The sequence below is a fragment of the Hippoglossus stenolepis genome, chromosome 3 (genome assembly GCF_022539355.2).
Source record: "Hippoglossus stenolepis isolate QCI-W04-F060 chromosome 3, HSTE1.2, whole genome shotgun sequence".
Classification (NCBI taxonomy): Eukaryota; Metazoa; Chordata; class Actinopteri; order Pleuronectiformes; family Pleuronectidae; genus Hippoglossus; species Hippoglossus stenolepis.
This window is the reverse complement of record NC_061485.1, coordinates 4,776,416-4,801,051: the sequence shown is the minus strand read 5'-3', so window position 1 is coordinate 4,801,051 and position 24,636 is coordinate 4,776,416. Positions and strand designations below refer to the sequence as shown.

Genomic DNA, 24,636 nt, shown 5'->3' with positions numbered 1-24,636 from the left:
ACATTTCTGACGCCAACCAATAATCAACTGTTAGTGCATCTTCTTCCTCTTTGTTGGCTGCGGTGACATTTCCCATCAGCTGAAGCCTTGTTGTTAAATAATATTACTGGCAAACAGATCTGTGCATATTGGTTGATGGAAAATTGATCAGACATTTATTTGATATTTATCATAACAGTTTTTTAGATGTTTTATAGAGTAAATATACAATCGAGAAATGAAACTGCAGTTTACAATAATAATAACGATAATGAAGTTAATCGTCGGTTGCAATTCCTACTGGCAGTCGTCGTCGTCGTGGCTATTTGCTGCAGTCGATGTCGCTTATGTCCGTGTAACTTAGTTAGTGGTTTGGATTTGAAATATTTAGTTTGAGACCAATCAGATTTTCGTGTTGTGCCTGTGAGCAGATTGACTGACGGTGTAAACAGTGAAGATTACGTTGAAATCTTGTTTTTTGTTTCTAGAGGAAACGTCACTTACTTTCACAAAGTACTTGTTTATATCGGGGATTTAACAGAAGAGTCATAATGAGTTGAAGCGTGTGGATGTCATCGTTTATTGTAGAAGATATTTAGGCATCTGATTTAACACGGCTTTATTTTGTTATGAGTTATTTCAATTAAAATGATGGCATCGTTTTAATGGCTTTATTCTAAGATGTGATGGACTTTTCTGATTATCTCAGATATATTAATAGAAAAGAAATGTACAAAAGCGTTAACATATTAAAAATACAACTGAGGCAACGATGGCTTGTTTACATTGGTCTGTATCCTGGATTAGTCTCTTTTAGTTTGATTCTTTTTAGTTATTTATTTGATTCCCCTGCAGAGAAGAGCACCTACACAACTTTAAGGTCCAAGATTAGAACATGGATGAATTTATTCAAGTTCAAAATCTGTATTTTCCAACAAGTCTAAACTGGTTTTATTCACTCCTCTGGATTACTCTCTTTTTCTCATTGCAGCGGTCAAACAGCTGAAGGAGACTGTTAGTTCTTCAATCCACAAACTGGCCAACTTTGATGGTAAGAGCTCAAGACGAGAGGAAAACATACTCGACAATAGATTTCTTCAGATGACATTTAATGAATTATGTTCCATCATCACTAACGGGAATGAACTGAAACTGTAACTTTTTATGTGTGTGTGTGTTTGTAGAAGTGTTGGACGCACACCTACAGAACAACCAGACAGGAGAGGACGACATCCTGGCCAGCCCCGATCGACTCAAAGGTAGAACACACACACACACGCACACGCACACACACAAGCAGAATTGTCTGATTCTTTTCCATTGAGATCTTTGCCTTATATCTTGAGAAATTCATACAAATTTAACATTTTTAAAGACAGTGACAAAACCCTGAATCTCCCCCCTTAATCAATCAACTCCAAAATGTAATGGGTGCTATCGTGGCCTACATTTAGTTTGACTTTCACAAAGGGCAGAACTGCTGACAAGGAGGAATCTGACCTCTGACCTTCGCCCCTTGTCTTTTCCATTGTGAGAGGTCTGACTGTTTTCCATCCTTTGGATTCTCTGTGGACGCACAATGCTCAGCCGCACCAGCAGCAGTCATGTGTGAGGCCGTCGGCACATTGAAATACATTTCCTCTGAACATGCAGACCAACAATGATCTTAAACTTCACGACCATATGTTTTATAACCCCAAGTCTAAACCTCTACACAGTCTAATAAAGAAATGGGGACAAACTACACACACACACACACGGCTGCTGTTTCTGCTTCACCACCTGAACCCTGCTGTGCCTCATTCACTACAGTAACAGAACTATACACAGTGTGTGTGTTGTCTAGTCTGTTTTTAGATTTTTTTGTGTACCTGTATTTTTTACAATCCTTCATTTTGTTTTCTGCAATGTTGTTTATTGGTTGTTACTACGAACGTGTAAACGGTTTGTCCCACTTATTCAACGCCCCTCCTCTCTCTTTCCCTGTGTGCGTGTCCGTGTGTGTGTCCGTGTGTGTGTGTGTCCACAGGGAATCAGATGGATGCCAAAGAGTCAGACATGTCAGACACTCTGAGTCCGAGCAAAGATCGCAGTAGTGACGACACGTCAGGTCAGTAAAACACGTATAAAGTGCAGTATATGTTGAGTACATCAGTCTCATTGGTATGTGGGTCAAGTTTTTATTTTGAAGTTTGAACTATTGCCTTGTAGTAACTTTTGTAATTTAGCATTTTTTTGCTGGAGATTATTATTCTGTGTCAGTTACATGTTGAACATCTACTCTGTAATACATCCATTATGGGATATGTTCTAAATAATGTGCAGAGAACCAAATCACACATTTAATCTTTATTTTATAGAAACGTACTACTCCTGATGTTACACCAGACACTGTCTGATATTAAAATGCTTTTATTCATCCTTATATTTTTTCTTCTAGTTTTTTAAAAATAATATCTTTGTTCCCTTTATAAATTGTCTGTTGTTTTTTTCAGACGGCAACATGGACGACCAGGAACTGAACGAACCACAGAACAGAGTAGCTCTGCTCAAAGGTAACCATGGCAACTCCTCTCTGCTGTGCAGTTCTTCTCTGAGCTGCACTAACACACTAAGGATTTGAGCCATTAGGTGGAGCTGTTCTGTTACTTTGGTGCCTGCAGGTCTTTTAAAAATGCTTGAGTTTATTTTTCACTTGTTATTTACAGTGTTTTGTATGCTCATTACACGTGGTAACATTGTTATAAATTACTTTGTGTGTGTAGCTGAGTTGCATCGGGTTGGTCTAGAGCCTGGAGACACGGAGCAGGTCATCCACCATCTCCACAGAGAGCTTCTGGAGGCCCAGGAATTAGCCAACACCGGCAAGCAGAAATGTCAGGAGCTACAAGGTAACTGACTGTGTGAAAAGTAAACCCACTAGGAGCTAAGACGAAATCAAAGATCCAATTAGCTTCAGCAGATTCCTCAGTTTCCTCCTGTTTGACTTGATCAGAAAATAAAACTTGACCTAAATTAGTTTCTAATCAAAGCAGATATAATTTCAGCTCTTGTTGATGGAGTTTCTCTCCAATATTAGATTTTTATAGTTTCTAACATTGTTGTGAGGAGATTTAATTCAGTTTCTCATTGTAAGTCACATGATGCAAGATTAGAGTGAGAGGAAGCTGGTGAATGTGTGACTGTGTCTGTCTGCAGCGCTGTTGGAGGAGGAGAGGAGGAGTAACTCTCAGATGACTGAAGAGTCGACCAAACAGATCCAGTACCTGCAGAGTTAGTCACACACACACACACACACACACACACACACACACACACACACACACACACACACACACACACACACACACACACACTCTATTTGTATATATCGTCATTCATCATGTATCTGCTTTGCTCCCTGTGTGTGTTTAGCTCAGCTCGGGAAGCTGCAGGCCGACATGGAGGCTTTGAGGGAGCAGAGGGAGAGCACCATCTGCAGCACCAGAGACGAGCTCTACTCCGCCCAGGAGGAGGTACCATTACTCCACCTCACCTCCACACCCTCTGACTCCTCACAGCCTCCTCTTTCTTCTCACAACTTTGGCTTATTTCAAGAACTTACAAAACATTGTAAACCTCACTGTCAGTAACAGTTTGACAGAGATCGTTTTAGCTTTTAAACAAAGACGAAAAACATATTAGTGTGGAATATATCTCAAAACTCCAACTTCCTCCATCCGTCCCCTGACTCCCCTCTTAGATCTTCAGACTCTGACTCCCCTCTGTTCTTTAAATCCTGGTCCTATACGGAAATCTGACCTTCACTGGGTTTGTGTTTCTGCCGTCAGATCCTCGTTCTGCGGCACGCCATGGAGGCAGCCACGGCGGAGCGGGAGCGGGAAATCTCCGCCCTGCAGGCTGACCTGGGCGGTGTGCGCGTTGAGCTGGACCACTGGAGGAACACTGCCGCCAAGTACGAGGAGGAGATCAGGCGACTTCAGGAGGCCTTCACACAGCAGCAAAAACAGCAGAACACTGCCAACCAGCTGCAGGGTGAGCTGTGTGTGTGTGTGTGCCAAACACAAACGTATCTTTTTAATTTTGTAAGTTAATGAAATAGGTATTAATTATAACGTATGCCCTCTCATTCCCCCCCATCTTCCCCTCTCAGTGGAGTGTGGTACGTTGCAGCAGCGCTGTGTGTGTTTGCAGCAGGACTGTGACGGCCTGAGAGATGAGAGGAAATCTCTCACAGACAAACTGCACCACCTGGAGGCTGAGCTGAGCAGGTACACACACACACACACACACACACACACACACACACACACACACACACACACACACACACACACACACACACACACACACACACACACACACACACACACACACACAAACTTTAAGTAAAATACCTAAAAGTTACACTGAGATTTCTTAACAGTTATCAAAGTTTTTGTTGTGTCTTTAAAGAAAAACTCTTATAAACAAATATAGTTTTTTGAGTGATAATAACTGGGTTAGTACGACACTTTAAACTAAAAGTAAACTATATTGAAAAGTCCCTAAACTCTGATCTGAATCTAAAGATGCGGGTCAGTGCAGAACGTATCAGGAATGTGTGTCAAATAAGCGTGGACATAAGAACTGGACCTAAAAGTCTTTGTGACAGCCGTGATCGAGCTGGTGAGTTCTGGCTCAGCAGAGCTAACAGAAGAGTTTGAAGTCAGCACCGACTGACGGGAGGAACCAGCTGATTCAGGCAGAGCAGGACAAGGGGACAGCAGATGATTGACAGCTGAAGAGGGCCGAGCAGTCAGCAGGTTAACCGACTGCAGCTCTGTGCTCCGTCTGTTCTCCATCACTACGTGTTCTCAGCAGGATTTTATCTGAGCCTCAGCTGAATTTTCACCAGTTTCCAATAAACTGTAGATGCCGTGCACAGCACCTGTCATGAATAGTTGTAATGCACAACCCCCAGAAAAAAACTGCAGATGCCAGAAGGCCTGTCCTCTCCAGCTCTCTGTCCCGTCCGGGAATTCATATTCATACTGTTGTAAAACACTCGTGTTGACAGGAGCAGTAATCGTATCTGGCAGCTGTAGCAAAAATAGTTTTCCTGAGAAGTCCGTCACTGAGGGAAGACTCCTTCTCGTCCAGAAAAATGTCCCATCACATCAAAAATATCTGTCAATATATGAAATCCATTCATTAAACACATTATATTCCAGATCACAAAGGATGATGACCAACATTATGGGAGTTTTCAAGCTGAAATTCATTGAGAGTAGAAACTAGCTGCGGAATGTTCCAGAAAATATGTTTACCTTCCAATGGGCCTGTTTTTAGTCTTTGCCCTGGGTCCAGTCTTAAAGGTCACCTCACTGTTTTCTGAAATGTAAATTACTGCTAATGAAACCACATATAAACAGGTTCCTTAAATAAAGAGAAGGTTTCATTTTTTTACATTGTTTTGAACACAAAGTTGTGCATTACTTGAGGGAGTAATAACTGAACATTAAAGTGACACGCTGACGTGTTGGTGGTGTGTGTGTATGTTTGTGTGCAGCACCAGGGAACAGAGTCTGGTCCTCAGCAGCAGTCTGGAGTCTCTGGAGAAGAGGGAGGAGGTTCTGCAGGACAAACTGGGTTCTCTGGAGAACCAACACCTGCAGGACGCAGGCAGGCTGAAGAGCCAGCTGGACCAGGCCCAGGCCCGCACACACACACTGCAGACAGAGGTACACAACCCCTGGAAGGTTTCCACTCACTTCTTTACAAATAATGATGACATGACTGTATAAAAATGATTGCGTGTGTGTGTGCAGTATGAAGACACACAGTCTCAGCTGTTGGACCTCCGTCAGCGCTATGAGCGAACAGAGCAGGAGAAGCTGAACATCCACCAGGAGCTGGAGCAGTGCAGGAGCAGCCTGAAGCTACTGCAGGACAAAACCAGCTCCGTGAGTACACACACACACACTCACACACACACACACACACACACACACACACACACACACACACACACACACACACACACACACACACACACACCTCACACTCTACACACGCAATCACACACAGTGCACACAGATTATCCTTTTTAATAAAACCAAAGACCGTAACGGACTATTTGTGTTGTAACCTTTTATTTTTGTATTTGTTCAGCTTTAGATGTAATTGTTTACTCTGTGGTTTTCCACAGTTTTGTTGATGTATTTATTAATGTTTCTTTGAGATGAATGCAGGAGAAGCACCAGATTTGCTCATGGACACTCTGGCAGTCTTGGACTTTAGTAGCCGATAACCCACCCAGATCCTCCACAGCCTCCCTCCTCACTGCTCACATTCTAACTCTAGACATTAAACACAAACCAGTCTTTAATCAGAGTTTAATCAAAGTCCTGCCAACTAACAAACATGACTGATAACAAACTATGTGATGGAGGTAAATGCAAATTAAGTAAATATACAAACAGAATCTATGATAAACGAGTCAACAGAGTTTAATTTCGAAGTGTGATTCCAGCAGATTAATGCAAATAGACCTAGAATAGATCCTAAGCTGATGAGTAGCAGCTCGTCTGCCACTGTGAAAACTCCAGGAAACATGAATCAGAAATTCAGACGAAAACAGCGAGACAGAGCAGCCTCCTCCTCCTCTGTTGTCCTTCTTCCCCCTTTTCTTCTCCTCCTCCTGTCTTCAGCTCCTCCTCAGGCTTCTGTTGCTGTGTCAGTAGATGTTTATCTTGTTCCTCAGATGTTGTTTTTCAGAATAAGAGTCCTGATCTAGACACACAGGACTATACATTTGTTTTAACTGAACCTTTTAAAGGATAATTTCAGTTTTTTTTACAACTTAAATTGTTTTCATGGCTTTGTCCATCATTGCCGTCAGTAATCATCAGTACTTGCTGCCTCGAGTTGTCCCCGGTGAAATATAAATAAAGTATCCTGAATTAAAATATTATATCGACCTATATAATACACAGCTTTAAAGAACATAGTGACTTTGGTTCAAGAAACATTAGTTTTAGAAACAAACCTTTAAAACCTTTAGGTTCCAGACATTTATTTGAAAGAGAGATTGAAGGTAACAGTAAATCTACTGCACACACACTGATGCTTCAGGCCGAAGTGACGTCTTCATGTCCCCACATCTCAGCAGTAACTTTGGTACACTATGAAATATACTGATAGAAATGATGGACCACACTATGAAAATACGCCCACAGTTGTAATGACCCATAATTATCCTTTAAGTCCATTATTAATCTTCACCAGGCACAAAGATTTAGAAGAGAACAGATCTTCGGAGCCCATCCTCAGCTATGCTGCTGTTTCTCCTCCTCATTATTATTATTTTAGTTACTAAAGATCAGAACAGACTCCTGAAATTCCACTGTGACCTTTAAAAGCCAGTGGCCAATCGGCACCGTCAGGCAGCAGCTGATACAGATCAGTCTCTGAACAGGACGTCCTGGTGCAGAGAGTTAATGAGCTGAGATCCAGCAGGAACGTGTTGTGATGAACGGTCGCCGTGGTGACGTGGGGCCGCTCTTTTTGTGGTTGTCTGTATTTTTGTGAATGTGGCTGCTGAATGCGTAGACATGGCCGTGTTGCTTTATACAAACAGCCGACGAGATACACTCGTCTTTCTACAGATCTTCTCTGTCTCTCTCTCTCTCTGTCTCCCCCTCCCTCCCCCCTCGCTGTAGCTGCTCCATCCTCCATGTTGGTTTTGGTTGATTTTGCCGGCTGATTTCTTCTTGTCCCTCTCCTCTCCCCCTCCCTCCCTCCCTCTAGCCATCCATATTGCAGCCTGTCCAAGCCATATTCATGGGCCTTGTCCTGGCTCTGCTCTACTGGTGTTTCGGCCAGTTGTGGTAGAAAGGTATACACCGACATGACATCAGTCTGTCTCTCTCTCTCTCTCTCTCTCTCTGTCTGCCTCCATCTGTCCATCATGTGTGGAAGAGAAGCTGACTGAGGTGAAACTGTTGTCCTGCTCTGTGATGAATTCAGGGTCGTATGTGTTACTGGACAATGAGAAGTTTATGATAGAGAGGAACCCAGACTCTAGTATCAGTTAAGTTTAATTCACAACATTTTTGGCCAAAGCAGGTTTCTCTCCGGCTTTTTAGTTTGTTCCGCTAACACGGAGGAGGTGGCGTTTATGACCTGCACTGCGCTCTCAGGGCGCCGTCATGTCGTCCATCTTTAGAAACGGTCGTGTAGTTGAGATGAGGAGCACCTGAAGGTGTAGACACGTTACATGGAGGTAACCAGACTGTTAGAGTTGAACCCTGAATTCTGATCGGCAGGACAAACTCTTCACCTCTTGCACTTCCCTTCAAGGCCGAGCTTCATCTTCATCATCGTGGTGGTCTGTCTTCATCTTCTGGTTTAAGCTGCTCAAACTAAAGCACGAGTGTTTGTCCATCTGTCAGTCAGTCATTCAGTCAGTCAGTCATTCAGTCCGCCTGCTTGTCAGTCCCACTTCCTCTGCTTCTGCTCCCCTGCAGCTAACACTGAAACGTGCTCTTTAAAGGGACGAGCTCCCACCAACCTCAACTTGAATGTATTTGTGTTCATAGTGGTGAAGGAATAAGCCCAACAAAACATAATGGGAGTAAACGCTCAGGCCAAGAAGTTACAATTCAAACAGTCGAAAGTAAAAAATATTTGTTTTGATTTCGACTTCATAATAATCCTGTCTTTGATTATTTCATTTGTAAACGTCAGATGAGAGTAATTTCACAGTATTAGAGAAACTTATGGCGTCTTTTCATAAATGACGCAGAGTTAAAATCTAAATCCTGCAGCAGCTCAGCCGTCAAACACCAACAGGTCTGAATAAGGATTTTAACTTTGTTTTGCACTCAGATACATAGATTAAGGTATTTTATCCCTTTAAAGAGCCAGAATCTGACCCCCTCTTAATAAAGGTGGGTTACTAACACTCCGCCCTGCGTCATTCATTCACTCACAGCTCCCGCTCACTTTCATGGTGGTGGTGCTTTCATTTTATTTTCATTTTATGCATCATTTTTCTCATCTCTTGTAACAGGGTTTGTGGTTTCTTCCATGTTCTGCATGCGGTTTGCTGCCTAATCGGTGATTTTTCCATCCGGCTCTGTTTTTCTTTACCTGTTTGCAGGTTTGGTGTTTTGTTCACACTGACTCTCTTCAGTGTTTTTTTATTTTCTCATCCTCCAGCCATCGAACCATTCATCATTCTGTCCATCGTGTTTGTTCTGTGTCGTTTGCTGCTCGTCTCTCTATTCTCTAATGTCTGACCAGTGTTTCCAGTTGTTTGCTGTGGATGAAAACTGGTCTGTAACTTTTGTTCTGGTCTGTTTTTCTACTCAGGTAACCTCTCCTGGCTTCTTTACTTTGCTGCTTCCACCCGTTGAAGTTCTTTTATTTACTCCTTTCCTCTTCATCCCCTGAAGTCCCAAAAGACAATATTATTTACTCATGCATCCTCTGTGTTTAAGTTATTCATTTTGTGCATGACTTTCTGGAATAAGACCATCCACGGCTTTTTTCGTTTGATGCAGCCGCCTCAAACTTTGTTCAGTAGAAAGTTTTAAAAACATCCTACCCCACTATGAGCATTAAATCTTCTAGATCTGAATTTTTATTTGGATCTGCACAAAACACACTCATAGAAATCACCTTAATATATCGGATTACTTATTTCATCAAGATCCAATTATTTCCTGGGAGAATGTTAAAAAAACAACATAAAAACTTGACCTATTTCACAATGTTAAAGAAAGTGGAAAAAAATACCAGATCCGCCCCCGGATGTAGATCTGTGGTGTAATGTAATGAGCCCCATCCTTTGATGGCGGTTTCCTGTAGTTTTTGTGTAATCTTGCGTTCACACAAACAGACGGAAGCATCACCTCCTGATAGATTCAGCTATAGATTCTCTCAAATAGAACAAAAACCCTCTGTGGATAAAATAAGAAAAAGCTCCTCCTCAGGGACTTCAGCCGCTTTTCTCTTTCATCCTTTTCTCCTGCGTTCCTCTCTTCTCTCTCTCCTCCTTCTCTTCCGTCTCCTCCCTCTCTCCCTCCTGGTCTTAGTCCAGTTTGAATGAAAAGCTTTGGACCCAGAGATCAAACTAACTGGATCTTCTCTCTGTGTTCCGTGTGTGTGCTCGTCTCTCCCGGACAGAGCGGCTGGAGCCCCTGGATGCCGGTCATCGCAGTGATGGTCGCCGTGACGGCAGCCGTCCTCTACCCCAACCTCTCCAAGAGCAGCTCCACTTAGGACACATGAACACAGACACACACACACACACACACACACACACACAGGGCGCTGTGAGGAGAGCATCACTGCTTTACTTGTATAAAGTTAAATTGTACATAATTGTAGAGGGAATATAAAGGTTGTGGTTTCTACAGAAGATTCAGAAGCTTCTCGGTTTGTTTTTTTGTTTGTTGGGGTTCTGTATTATTTTTTTTTGTTGTTTTTTCTGCAAGCGGGAGTTTCGTTGTCGTTTTTATTCTCGGCTCTCTCAGCTGTGGTGGGGGCTTTTATTTTTGGTTTTTCGTCTTTCTGCTGATTTCTACGTAACAAATCGTTCTCCAGCAGATCTGAGCTTCCACACGAACGGCCTGAGGTGACGTTCACACGCACGCTCGCCCGCCCGTTGGTAAACGGAACAGGGTGGAGGAACCAAACACTTCCCAGCGGCCTCGGGGCAGTCGAGGGGAACAACATCCACATTTACCTCTGAAAACTGGTCTGCATGTGTTGAGACGGTTCATTGGCTCTCAGCGAGTTTAGCTGCAGCTCTGCCCGTTTCGTCAACACTGACCTATTTTAATATCCAGTCGCTTCACACGTTTTTTTTAACAGACTTAAATGTTGTCGTCCAAAAGTAGTTTTAATAACTTTAATAGTTCATATTGTCAAAACATGGTGTGTATTGATAAGAAAGTTGGTTTGTGACACCGGGGCTGCCACCTTTTTTATTCACTATTAAAAAGTCAATCTGTAAATATCTGTAACTTCCCCATCACTGGCTTCAGATCAGTCTGGTGTTTTCAGACGTCTGGTTTCATCTGAACGTTCTCACAAAACACACAGAGGTCAAACTTACTGTCGTACGTGATGAAGAGAAGCAGCAAATTGTTTCAAACTGATTTAAAGCTTCCATTCACAGTCGTATACAAATTATATCGGAATTAAAATTCGTTTGAAAGAGACGAGTCAGAGTTGTAGACAAATCATTCACCCGAGTCTGCTGGAAAGTGTTCGTCACGTCGAGGCCGCGTCAGGAAGTCCAGCTCTGCTCTGGTTCCCGTCGGCCATGTTGGATGTTGAACGTGGCGTTTTCTGTTTTCTCTTTGTTTCGTTTGGGGAGTTTTTGGGGTCGGGGCTTAAACTTGAAGCCAAATTATTAAAAATAAAAGTCAGATTGATTTTCTTCGTTTTTTATTTTTTATTTTGGCGACACAGTAAAAGGGGTCAAAGTGCCTCTGATGTGATTTACTAACACCACAGTTTGTGTATGTGTGCGGACAAACACTACGACACACACACGCACTCGCGTAGCGTCTTCGACTGTCTGAGGTGTGTGTGTGTGTGTGTGTGTGTGTGTCTGTGTTGTTCGGAGAGAAGATGGACACTGACCTGCTTTTTCCTGGGCTCATGACCTTCACAGTGAAACGTGATAACTGTCTCTTTAGGACCATGTTGGTTCAACTCTGGTTCAGACTCAACAACTTCTGGATGGATTCAAATTTGCTTCCCTGAGGCTTAATCCCATTGACGTTTGTTGTAGCGCCACCATCTGGTCAAGATATCTTCGAGTCCCACAATTAAGTTTGTGACAGGAAAGCTGGTTACTTATATTAATAACATACTGTCGCTCACCTTAATGAATCGTGTTTGTCAGTCATGATGCTGCCACTTTTTAATCCTACTGCCAATTCATCCTGGTGGTCAGTCACCGTACTGCACCACAAAGGTTTTCTGCACTACAGTCTATTCCCCAAAAAACTAGACAAATCTTTGGTTAATGTGCGTTGAAATCAATTTTCAGTCAAGTGAGAAGCAGCCTCCTTTGAGTTCAGAGTTCAGGTTTAACTATCGACCCACTCTGTTGGTCTTTATCCCCCTTAAAACATTTGCTTTCGAAAATCTAGTTTATATCCTAAATTTTCCTAAACCAATGTTCGCTGCACATCCTGACACTTTACCAGTGTCAGCTGTCGATCAGTGGGGAAACTTCTCTGGCAGGAGATGTGCGTCATGTTTCCTCATGCACACGCAAACCTGCAAAACCTTTGTTCCACAGAGCAAATGGTGGCCAAAAAGTGCAGGGTCCCTGAACGCAGCACAGAGTCCTGCTGAGTCTGAAGTCCACCAGTGAAGAGCTGAGTGACGAGACGTCTGCTGACACACGATTACACCTCGTTCCCGTCCAATCCCAGTTTTTCTATTTAACATTTGACCTTCAAAGGTTTTCACATCAACATCCAGGACATAAGTAATTGATAATAAATATGAAAATCTTCTTTTAATTTCCTGGTGCCAGCCTCATGACTTATTTTACACGTTTTGTGATGATGAAGACAACATCCACGTCTCAAACTGGGAAAAACGTTCTTAAACTCTAAAACCAGACCAGACGTGCATCAGACCAGTTGAATGTTTTGATCCTCACGTCGCCATCTTCTCTTCAAACACAGTCACACGCACTTGAGGCCTCTGCTGAGATCATGTGTGTGTCTGTGTGAGTGTGTGTGTCGGTTCACACTCTGGACTCTTGAGCAGTGTTTGTCATCATCTGTGTACTCTGTCTTGTCTCCGTGTTTTAAAAAAAGAGAAATAAATAAAGAGAGAAAAGACAACGAACAAATATTCCTGATGTTTAAAGAGAAGAACACTACAGAACAGTACAGAGAGAGAATTGTAAAATAAAAATGTTATTGAAATGACGTGCTACTAGACTTATTTTGTTAAAATTGTTTAGAGATATGAGAGGGAGCTGTGTAGAGGATATGATTCAGATGGTGTGTTTAATATGCAGAGCGACGTTTGGATTAAAGTTGTAGCAAGCTGACCCACCACCTGCTGCTTCCAGCGTCTTCTTTCACTCACCTGCACAGAGACACGTTTACAGATCCAATCACTGGTTTAAACCAGAGACACACATATTCTACTTCTACAGCACTTATCTGTTACAAACATGGGAATAAACAACTGAACAAAACAAATATGAAAGAGAATATAAAGGAAACTGAAAAACAAACAATTCTGCAGGTCTCAACTTCATGTTATGCAGACAATCTTCAATTAAATGTGATATTGGTTTAATATTAATATATATATAATATATAGTTATAAGATAATAGGAAAACTTTTCAATGCAGGTAAACGGAACCTGTTCAGGGACAGTTTTTGCCCATAGACGATCTTTGACTGATGCTGCGTTCAGGGCAGCTCCTGGAAATATGGAAATCGCAGACAAAAGTGCTGCGTTAATAGGATTTAGGTACATTATTGAAAATGATTGAATAAAGTGAATAGAAACAAAGACACGGTGCGTTCCCTGTTAATTATTTCTTAAAGAAAATGAATCACTACGTGTTACGTAGAAACCTCAGAGAGTCACGTGTTCCCTCTCCCAGGACGGACAGAAGTGCAACAGATGCCACATGTAACTGAGCTCATCAAGAAAATAACAGTATTTACAACATTGATGAGAGGAAACAGTTTTTAATATAATGTAAAGTGTGTCAATGTTTAAAGTATTTGTACATAAGAAAATGTCTGATAGAGACGAAGGAGCAACGATGACACATGAACCAAAAATGTGAGGGTCACAAAATGTCTGAGTTTTTTGTCTCGTTCCTGTTTTGTTATAGATTATACAACAAAATATAACGATCACAACATGTTTCATTCTATTTTCCTCCAATAGAAAGAAGTAAAACACCATAAAGAAGAAGATGAACAGTCTCATTCCACTTTGTCGTAGAATCTATAACAAAAATGTTCATGTCAGTTTTCAGAGCATTGTATTTTGTTATAGAATCAATAGTGGGCAGTAAAACACCAGTGACCCCAGTTTAAATTTTTGAGGACTTTTCAGAGCATTGCATTTTTTGTCGTAGAATCTATAACAAAAATGTGAGGGTCACAAAAAGTTCCTGTTTTTTGGCTCGTTCCTGTTTTATTATAGATTCTATAACAAACATGTTTTATTCTGTTTTCCTCCAATAGAAAGCAGTAAAACACCATAAAGAAGAAGCCGAACAGTCTCAGAGCATTTCCCTTTGTTATAGAATCTATAGCAAAAAAAAAATTAATTGATCACAAAAAAGTTTCATTATATTTCCCTCCTGTGGGAGGCGCTAAAACCGCAAGTGACGCCTCCGCAGTTAAACCCCCCTCCCAAGGAAGAGGCTGAACATTCCCAGTTTGCGGAGCGGCGCCTGAAGGCAGCAGCAGCCACCAGTGTCCGTGCGGTTCAGAAACTTCAAACTTCAGCGGCTCGGAGCAGAAACTCCGCGGGAACACGAAGCTCATATCCCCGCTGCACTCTCCCCCAAGAGACACCCCCCAGCCCGAGAGCCACAGCCGGCGCACCCCGCAGAGCCCGAGGAAGATGCCGGCCACAGAGAAGGACCTGGCGGAGGACGCCCCGTGGAAGAAGATCCAGCAGAACACCTTCACCCGCTGGATCAACGAGCACCTCAAGTGCGTCAACAAGCGGATCGTGGACCTGCAGCTGGACCTGGGGGACGGACTGAGGCTCATCGCGGTGCTGGAGGTGCTGAGCCACAAGAAGATGTTCCGAAAGTACCACCCGAGGCCCAACTTCAGGCAGATGAAGCTGGAGAACGTGTCGGTGGCGCTGGAGTTCCTGGACAAGGAGAACATCAAGCTGGTCTCCATAGGTGAGTCCCCCACGGATCCGCTCCAGAAGAGCCAAGATGGCAGCTCCTGGAGTCACTGGTCCCGATTAACAGTCCCGAGCACCAGCGGGTTGATTGTGCTGTTAATGGGAGCAGTTCGAGCCCCAGAACACAGGCTGCACACCGGACTCGCTTTAAAAACCCAGAGTTTTAATGTGTAACTCTGTTTTTCACGCTGATTTCTATAACCCACACTTCTATAAATTATTTATCCTGAATCAGCTGGAAACACTTTTCAATTCGGCTCACACGTGATTTCACATTTCCTCCAAAGTCTGAGTTTAGTGGACTCACCTGGTTGCGTGTGGGTGACAGAGGATCCACATGAAATCACCTTTTTAACAGTGGATGTTTAATTGAATTTCAATCAATCAATCAATCAATCAAGTTTTAATTCTTCATTTGTCTCAGAGATCTTAACAAAAATGCAACATCCTCTGTTCTTCACCCTCAACAAGAGTAAAACTACAAAAAAATAATACATATAATAAATACATATAAACATCAGTGGGAGTCACATATTTACAACAGTTTTTAACATGATGGAAAAGTGAGTCAATGTTTGAACTGGTTTATACAGAAGAAAATGTCTGATAGGGATGAAGGGAGCAGCGATGACCAATGAATGGAGGAGTTATCGTCAGTAATGGTGGAATATGTGAGGAGACATGTTGTAAATCATCGTCCTCGATCAGCCGCCAACACAACGTGTTTTTATTTTGCTTTTATAAAAAACTCCACTTGTGTTTTATAGTTTGAGACCAAAGTTCAGTTTGCACCTTTTTATAGTCTTTTCATGTTTGTGTTTCACGACAGTGCGAAGGAGCCTGTTAGTGGAAGATCTTTGTGAGGGCAGAAACAATAACTTCACTTTAATTCAACTTTCGTGAGATTTGCTTCTATTGTAGCTCGTTTTGTTTCGCGGTGACTCGCTTACACTCGGCACTGGGGTGTGACAGGAAGTCAACACCAGACTGAGCTCAAGAATTGCGCAATCTAAGTTCAATGTGCTCACCTGTGACATGAGTCATCGTGAGTTATTGCTGTGGGAAGGTTCTAGACTTTGAACAAACCAATCTTCAAATCAGCATATGTACGGTAATAAATGAAGCTATTGTTATGTAGAAAAAGTGAATTTCAAATGCCCACACCTTGGTGAACTAAAACTGAACTCAATTCATCCCTTAACCCTGTGCTAAAGTTTGGTTCACGTGGTGAGGACTGATTTAAATACATCACGCTGGCACCAGCAGCATTAAAGGTTCAGTGTGTAGGATTCAGTGACATCTAGTGGTGAAGTTGCACGTTGCAGCTGAATCCCCCTCACCTTCCGAACATGACCGAGAACCTGTGGTAGCTTCAGTTGTCATAAAAACTCAAAATGTGTTTAGTTTGTCCAGTCTGGGCTACTGTAAAAAACATGGCTGCCTCCGTAGAGAGGCCCCACTGCTGATGTGATTATAAAGTATTTAAATATAAAGTATTTAAATATAAAGTTTTTAAATATAAACGCCCCATTCAAGGGTAAAGAAAACTACAATTCGTACAATTGGGATTAAACACAATCGTAGACGTAGGATTATTTTATGTTAAATTTCTGCCAATAGATAGAGTTCTAAGTAAATTCTGTGTTGAAAGAATATTTTAGTACGTGGTTCTAAAACTTGCTCGTATCATCAAATCTCCGCCTTCACCTGACCAGAGCCAATCAGTGTCCAGAATGAAGCGACAGCGTTTCATTCTAAAACCTCAGTTGAATGGTTATATACTGTTATAGTAGAGACATGTACTGCTTCTTCATCAGCAGCTCCGTCGACAAGCTGACGGAGCAGTACACACACACACACACACACACACACACACACACAGTTGTTTTTTGTAAGAAGCATCTCAGGCCAATATTAGTGACCTCATCTCATATCTGTGGTCAGACCTGCAGACAGGACCAGGCGTGTGTGTCTCTGTCTCTGTGTGTGTGTGTGTTGTTTCCTGGCTGACTGTGTTCTGCTGGGACGTCGACGCACTTTGACACATCCTCGTCTTCAGTCATTCGGCTCAAATTCAGAGTCAGACCAGAACGTAAACTGCATTAAGGCGCTGTCCCTCGCCGCCTTGAGTGCATCCATGTGCGTCCCACATCAGAAAAATGCCTGGGCGCACTCGATGCGCACTTCTCCAAACACCACTTCAAAGCTGCGTTCAGAGCCACGCGTATCCCACAATCCACCACGGCCTGCTGTGCCACAGATCGCTGCTCTCAGTTTGGTAAAAATACACCGATTCGTTGAGCTGTGTGGACAACGAGTCCCTCGTCGAATCTCTCATTCCCTGTTTACTGTCTTCAGCCTCTAGAAAGTGAAACTGGGGACGTGTACAAATGTTTAAATTGTAATATTTGTGAATTTACTCGGTACAAAGAGGAGGAGCTACAACATGTTAAAGAGACGTACAATGTTTTCTCAGTGTCTCTATCCTCTAGTGTGTAATTGGTGAATGTAAAAGTTCTGCACAGTTAAAAATCGGTGGTAAAAGGACGTCCTCTCCTCCACAGAAAACACCGACGCTCCTGAATCACCTCGTCAGTCGTCTGGCTCATATTTACACGACATCGTGATCCCACCCCCCCACCTCATTCTGCGTAATCTACGTCTGACACGCCCCCTTATAAAACCAGGGCTGCGTTCAGCCCAGACGAATCCTAGAAAAACCTCTAATTAAATGTGAATGTTGGTGCGATCCACAGTCTAATTTATGCAAGTGTTGCAACTGAGTACGAATTAGCCTCCTCCGGTGTAGACGGTGGACAACCGGGGCCAAGACTTCGTAACCAAGGCGATGCTTTTTGTAGGTGTTTCAAGTCCAGACGAGATTTTTGGCAAATCTCTAATAAGAGCGAGAAGGTCGTTGTTGTGGGAGGAGTTTTGGAGGTAGAGACACTCGATGTTACAGTTTTGCCGAAAAGCTGCTTCGAACATCTCTAACTGCAGAATATGAGCAGAATGCGTTTCCTTGAGGTGTGACCCAGTGAACTCTGAATCACATCCAGGTGTTGCTGGTCTTAACGGGCACTCGGACATTGGCCGTCACCAGAAATACGTCACACGTGCACTTTATTACTTACGAATTCCACAAGTGTGGTTATTGGGACAGACCCTGAATATCCTCGGTGTGTTTCCACAGCTGAACTGAGCTCATGAGTGGAGCCGCTTGTTTTTGTCTGAGTCTGTCGGCACCAGAGGTCATTTGAAATTCAGACGTCTGTAATGAGAAAGTTCTTCTGGATTCAACGGGAGCTTTTCTACCTGATGTGAGATGTGCTGAGTTCTCTGACTGAGGAAAGTGTGAGTGTGAAGCCGTCACTGAGGCTTGTCGGTGTTTGGTGATGTGAAGGTCGAAATGTGCTCGGTGATGTAAAACTGAGGAGGTTTGATTTTCCACAGAACAGAGGAAATGACTGGCTGGGTGGGACACACACACACACACACACACACACACACACACACACACACACACACACACACAATGAGGCAGAGCTGGTCACGTTTTAGTTTTCAGAGATGAACCAATGAGGTCGAGAGAAAAGTTTTTTTTATAGTAATAATTAGAGCTGAAGTAAAACATCAGAAAGATCCAAAGTCCAGAGACTGATTGGCTGCTAATATCCTCCGGCTCCAATAACAACAGTAACTTTAAATCGTGGTGTATAACGAACAGGAGCGCCTCGTGTCTGTCAGTGTGTCTGTCAGTGTGCCTGTCAGTGGGTCTGTAGATTTGTCTGAAGGGCGTCTCTCTTTAATCCAGGTGATATGAACTTCTCTGATAAGAAACGTGTTGGGACTTTATCAGTGCACCAGTAAGAAAACGGTGTTCGTAAGAAACCACAGTGAGTCAGCAGTGTGGACATGTTGGGTGGGATCCAGTGTAACGTCCGTTTGTCAGATGCCTCACCTGCATGACGGGAGGAGCGAGGGAGGGAGCGTGGGAAGGAGCTGTTTGCAGACGGAGCGGTGGAACCCAGCGCCTCCTTTTCAATTATCTGTGTGTGTTAATGGGTGGCTGTGGTGCGGGGCCCCTCATGTGAGGCCCCCTGGCTTTTGTCCACAGCACACGGGAATATTTTCAGCACGTCTCCAGTTTCGTGTTTAATGTTTTGATACTTATTCTGCAGTCTGTATATTTTCAGTCTCTTCTCTCCTGTTCCCGTTAATTTCCATCAGTTCCTCAACGCTCCGCCGCGTTCGCTGTCCGCTGGGAGATTTGAACGGGGGGGGGAGCAGCAGGTTGTCATCCTCAACGTTTAACCCACGTGTTGTGTAAACACCGGATTTACTCGCTCGGTCTCACAGATCCCACAGAGTCATGTGTCAAAGTAATTAAAACAATTTAAAATGTGTAGAAAAGTGTGTTCGCACAAACTCTACAAACACCTCAAAAGGAAAGATGGGTGAGAAGTATACAGAAATGTTATCCATTATTTATAATAAACTTTAATGTTAGTAGATTAATATAAGTATAATAACCGTTGTTAATAATTCCACCTCTGCAGAACAGACTGCTGAATACAAATTCCATTATTTTACGAAAATATGGGTTTAATGGTTTGTTAAATGTTCTCAAAAACCACATTTGAATGATTTGACTTTAACTTAACTGAATCTTTTTTATAACATGTGAGCTGATTTGATGGATCACAGAAGTTTGACTTTAAAGAGGGGTGTGTGTGTGTGTACATACTAGTGTTGCTTAAAGAGGGTGTTGGCTGTCCGCTTGTTCAGGCAGGTGTGTTGCATCATGGCTCCAGTGAGGTTTGATTGGCACAGAAATGATTTGTCGGTGAATCAATCAGAACACATTAAGACGAATTCCTGGCTGCTGTAAACTCAACAGTGATGTCACGTTTTTTTTGAATGTGTGAAGTTTTACACAACCAGCCGACACTGAGACACTGGAGAGGTTTGTCTCTGTGGCTCGTCTGCTGCTAAATGCTTCACGCTCCTCATCCGGTTGATATTTAACTGTGTTTAACTGTTCGACGCTGGACTGATGAATCACTGTGGATTTATGAATGCTCATCTGCTGCAGACGAGGGACTGAACAACTCAGTGAATGTGCCATAGAATTAAAGTTAAGCGCTGAAATGCGATAAAAGTCCGAAGTTGCATTGTATTTTTCGTATACTGGTGAAAATCTGTGGCAGCAAAGATGATAAAAACAAACTATCACATCAAGCTGTACATATAAATGAAGCTCTTATTCTATTCAACAAGTTCATACCATGTTGATTAAGCAGCAGCAGGTGATGTTTATCAGAGTTTTAAAGCTGGTGCTTCTCGTACGTTACCCGTACACACACACACACACACACACACACACACACACACACACCACCACACACACACACACACACAGGTCGGAGAGCAGCTGGTGAACATCGTGGAACATTTAGATGCTCGACAGAACAAAAACAGAACTAGAAGTGATTCACACAGACACGTTAAAAAAAGGATAATGCTACCCCGCATCTGCTGGATGTGTAAATAAGGACACCAGCAATTAGACAGATCCGCTGGAACAAGCTGTGAGGCTTTCAGAAAAAACGAAGTGGTAAACAACTAGCCGTTCTTTTCAATCTTTAATTTGTGAGTGTAAAACAGTTTGAAATGAATTGTTCTCGTGTGGCCGTCCCACATCTGTGTGTGTGGACTCAGGTGAAAACGTAATGAACAGGCCCGACGGGATCTGTAGCTTCCAGTGGTGACCTCAGTCAGGCAGTGTGACCTCATTCTCTCTCCTACCACACAGACACACACACAGACACACACACAGACACCACACAGACACACACAGTTAACCAGCGTAGTGCCTCCAGGCTGTGTTTTTGTGACATGACTCGTTTAGAAGAAAGAACTTCCAGATTTTCAGTGAAGTGACTGAAGTCTGTGTTCTATAAACGTATCTGTTTCAGTGCATCAGCCTACGTCCACTTCATTAGTTCTGGTGGCCATTCGGTGATCAAACATTCAGTTGGTCTCGAGGATGAACTGATTAGAATTTGGAGGTCAAAGGTCAATGTGACTGTGGACTTGTGAACACATTATCTCAAGAACACCTCCAGAGGATCCTTTCAAATTTGGCACAAATGTCCAAGTAGACCCGTTGGATTAATTGATTAGATTTGGGTGGTCAAAGGTCAAGGGCACATCTATGATATCTCAAGTCTGTCCTTAGGGAATTTCAAAGGAGTTCAAAGGTCACAGGAAACTCGGAAACTGCAGGGAGGTATTTCTATTCTTTTTCAAATCTGACCTGATTAAATGGGGCAGGATTTGGTCCGACTCAGAAACAGATTTGAAACATTGTTTTTCACTTTCATCACAACAAAGAATGATTGGTATTGAGGAAGACACACACACACACAGGAACACAAACACGCACTCACACACACACACACACACACTCGCACATAGAGGGAGAAAAGCGTCCCAAGGCCAGCAGGGAATGAGGTACATTCCACCTGTTGCCAGGACAACCTCAGTAAATATAGTCAGTGATTGGCTGGAGTTGACTGTGGGGGGGTGTGGTAGATTTGAAGGAGAAGTGTCACGTAACTTCAATGACCCAGAGCGGCCTCGTGCTGCGTTCAGGTCCTGTGAGATAGAGGAGAGACAAAAGGAAAGACGGGACACACAGTTTAGGTCTGTCTGGGAAAAGGACTTCAGGACGTCAGCTGCTTCGCGTCAGTCGGAGCTAATGAGCTCTTAACATGTGGTTTAAACTTCCGAGTTTATCCATCCATCGTCTTCTGAGTTGCTTGATCAGTTAGTGACTCTGTGTTTATAGGATGTATGAACCTGGATCACAGCATATTGTATATTATATTTTCTTCTGTCTCATGCATCTATGTTTCTAATCCCTCTTGCTGCTGTAACACGGCAGATTTCCTCGCAGTGGGACTAACGAGGGATTCTCACGACAGCCCGTCCTGTAGCTTTTGAAATATTTCAGTCTGATGGAAGAACTTAAACAAAACAATAACAGAGAGGCGAGCAAACCGCTGTGAAAATTCATGAATCATTGTCGTATCTTCTGGGAACTGGAGCCGTGACGACTGTAATGTGCAGTTACATGCAAAGGTCTCCCATGTCTATAAGTCATAGCTGGCAGCAGTGTTTGCATTGGCCCTGTTCTCTCACCGACCCGCTGGAAGCTCTCAGCTCCTCTCACTCCTGCAGGAGCCCCTCTTCCTCTCAGGTGTTTGGGTCCATCCTTCTTTTTATTAGTTTCACTCCTCCAGAAGCTGCTTTAATATTTGTGGCCTTTGCCCTCGTAGTTCGTTTTTTACTGCACACGTTGTTGTGAAAGTGTCGGCTGGTCGACGGCTGAAGATGAAGTGGTTTCAAAGTCCAGATTCTCTGATTTGGGTCCTTGTTTACTGCCTCTGGAGATTATCAGTGTTTACCAATCACAACCGGATCACAGATCACGTCACTTGCAGAAAGGTGAAGAATTTATAATATATAAGTCACTAAACCTTCCAGGGGAACTGTGGCTGTGATTCTCTCGTTTTGAAGGATGGATTTCAGATTAAAGAATCGTGACTTGCTGGAACAAAAATCTAATTTTTGTTGGGTTAAGAAATCAGAGATGAGAAAACTGTTCTCAGGCTGTAGCTCAAACTTGAAGAAGCAGAACTCGTGCTTTAAAACCATCTGGGCAAAAAAAAAAAACGTGTATTTGGCGGAGCTGCGGTAAAATCCGACATATTTGTTAAAACCAAACTATCAAAGTGATCCTGTAACTCAAGCTTTTTGTGGAAATTAGGTTTGGAGCATGTGAACGCTCGTTGTGACATGACGCTAGAATTTCTTTTCTATCTTCACCATTTTTCTATTATAAAAATAAACTCTGTTAGGTGACTAATCCCAACCTCCATCGAGCGTTAGCCTCAAATCAGATACTATCTCTGTTCATACTCACACACCTGAGAACTCGTATCACGGGACCATTCACGTGCACGGGGCATGTCAGTGTAAACAGGAAGCAGACAGTCGACTGCAGCTGGTTGGTTCGATGTGAGATACTGTCGAGATCTTGCTCTTGCATTGTGTGAGCACGTTAAGAAGAAGGTGACACCTCTTGGATTCTACCTCCAGAAAACCACAACCTTCACTCAGGCCTAGTACTGACTAAGTGTCTGACTAAGTGATTCACCGCCGGTCATCGAGTTACGACTGATCAGAACCAATTAGGAAGTGAACGTCTGCGTCGTTGTTTCCAAATATCTTTTGTTTTTCCTCGTCCAGACTGAAAATCAGCCGCAGAGTTTGCGAACTCTGGAGCAGCGTGAACGTAGCCAAGGCGACGCATTTGAACTCGTAGCTTAACGTAACCTGAAAACAACCATATGAAGCTCGAGGGACTCTGCCCAAAGCCTCATTCAGGTGTGAGTGAACTGTAAAAGACTGTGTGTACACACACACACACACACACACACACACACACACTGAGCCTCTGTGTTGATGCAGAAAAGGTAACATGAGAGAGGCAAGGATATTGATTTACATCACACACACACATACACACACACACACACACACAGAAAGCGCCATTGTTGCTATCAGGTCTAAATGCAGCAGCTTTGTGCAGGTTTTTCCAACATGAAGTTAAAAGCAACAAGTGTCGCAGTAAAATCCACTTTGACAAACGTTCATTACAGGAAGTCGTGTTTCACCATCTGTTTCATTCAGGGTCAAAACGATGAAAACACCAGTTAAGTGACATGTTTGTTTGTTTGTTTGTTTGAAATGATTTTCAGTGCGGGTGAGAAAATGACCAACAACCATAATTGTTGGTTACAGCCCTGTTATCCAGTATGTAGCAAGAAAACTGAGCTCTTAAAGGGCCAGGGCACTCGAACTGGATTAATATTAGAACCGCGTGGTTCAGTGTCTGAATCCACTCAGATGCACTGGATGTTTGTTTTTCTGCTGCTGATCCCACAGGAAAAAACAACAAAATACACACACACACACACACACACACACACACACACACACACACACACCACACACACACACACACACACACACCTGTCCTTTTGTCCTCATCTCTCCCTGTTGTCTCACAGCAGACGCTCAAGTCTTTATGAAGCTGGACTGTTGTCATCGTGTCGCTGGTTTCATTGTTATCCTGCACAGAGACGCCTTTGTTGTGTGGGGATGTAACCACACACACACACACACACACACACACACACACACACACACACACACACACACACACACACACACAATGCAGAGTTCAGGACAGTCACTAAATATTTGTTTAATGATCAGTCTGATGGGGAGATGACAGAGAAAGAGACGGTTCCCTCTCTCTGTTCTTTCTCTTTTAAACACACACACACACACACACACACACACACACACACACACACACAGGGTCAACACCACACATGTGTTAGGAAGTTAGAGTGCAGGGTTGAGGTTGGTTAAATGTAGAGGTGTTTGTGCATGTGTGTCTCTATGTGTCTCTCTCTCTGTGTGTGTGTTTGTCTGTGTCTCTCTGTGTGTGTGTGTGTGTGTCTGTGTCTCTCTGTGTGTGTGTGTCTCTCTCTGTGTTTGTCTGTGTGTCTCTCTCTGTGTGTGTGTGTGTGTGTCTGTGTGCGTATTTGTGGTTCCAGTGGTTCACTGAGGATTGTGATAGTCACAGTGGTGGTGAACCT

The 24,636-nt window shown here is 43.1% G+C and overlaps 2 protein-coding genes across 12 annotated transcripts in view; both read left to right on the top strand.

Moving 5' to 3' along the window:
- The window catches only part of slmapa (sarcolemma associated protein a), a 45,720-nt gene extending 32,659 nt beyond the window's left edge, over positions 1-13,061 (top strand). For 7 of the 11 annotated variants that reach the window (XM_035151136.2, XM_035151141.2, XM_035151118.2 and 4 more), the window contains 12 exons: positions 971-1,030; positions 1,164-1,238; positions 2,009-2,089; positions 2,475-2,534; positions 2,745-2,870; positions 3,178-3,252; positions 3,394-3,494; positions 3,810-4,014; positions 4,133-4,250; positions 5,531-5,702; positions 5,790-5,924; positions 10,153-13,061. In XM_035151136.2, coding sequence (XP_035007027.1) covers positions 971-1,030; positions 1,164-1,238; positions 2,009-2,089; positions 2,475-2,534; positions 2,745-2,870; positions 3,178-3,252; positions 3,394-3,494; positions 3,810-4,014; positions 4,133-4,250; positions 5,531-5,702; positions 5,790-5,924; positions 10,153-10,248 — 1,304 coding nt within the window. In that variant the 3' untranslated portion in view covers positions 10,249-13,061. Of the gene's footprint in view, positions 1-970; positions 1,031-1,163; positions 1,239-2,008; positions 2,090-2,474; positions 2,535-2,744; positions 2,871-3,177; positions 3,253-3,393; positions 3,495-3,809; positions 4,015-4,132; positions 4,251-5,530; positions 5,703-5,789; positions 5,925-7,770; positions 7,859-10,152 lie in introns of all 11 variants that reach the window. The other 4 variants (XM_035151156.2, XM_035151151.2, XM_035151127.2 and 1 more) reach the window with 1 other exon arrangement.
- Positions 13,062-14,400: 1,339 nt separating this feature from the next.
- LOC118104743 (filamin-B) overlaps positions 14,401-24,636 on the top strand; it is a 50,259-nt gene continuing 40,023 nt past the window's right edge. Inside the window, 1 exon segment of the mRNA XM_047339333.1 lies at positions 14,401-14,894. Within this exon segment, the coding sequence (XP_047195289.1) occupies positions 14,603-14,894 (292 nt within the window). The 5' untranslated portion in view covers positions 14,401-14,602.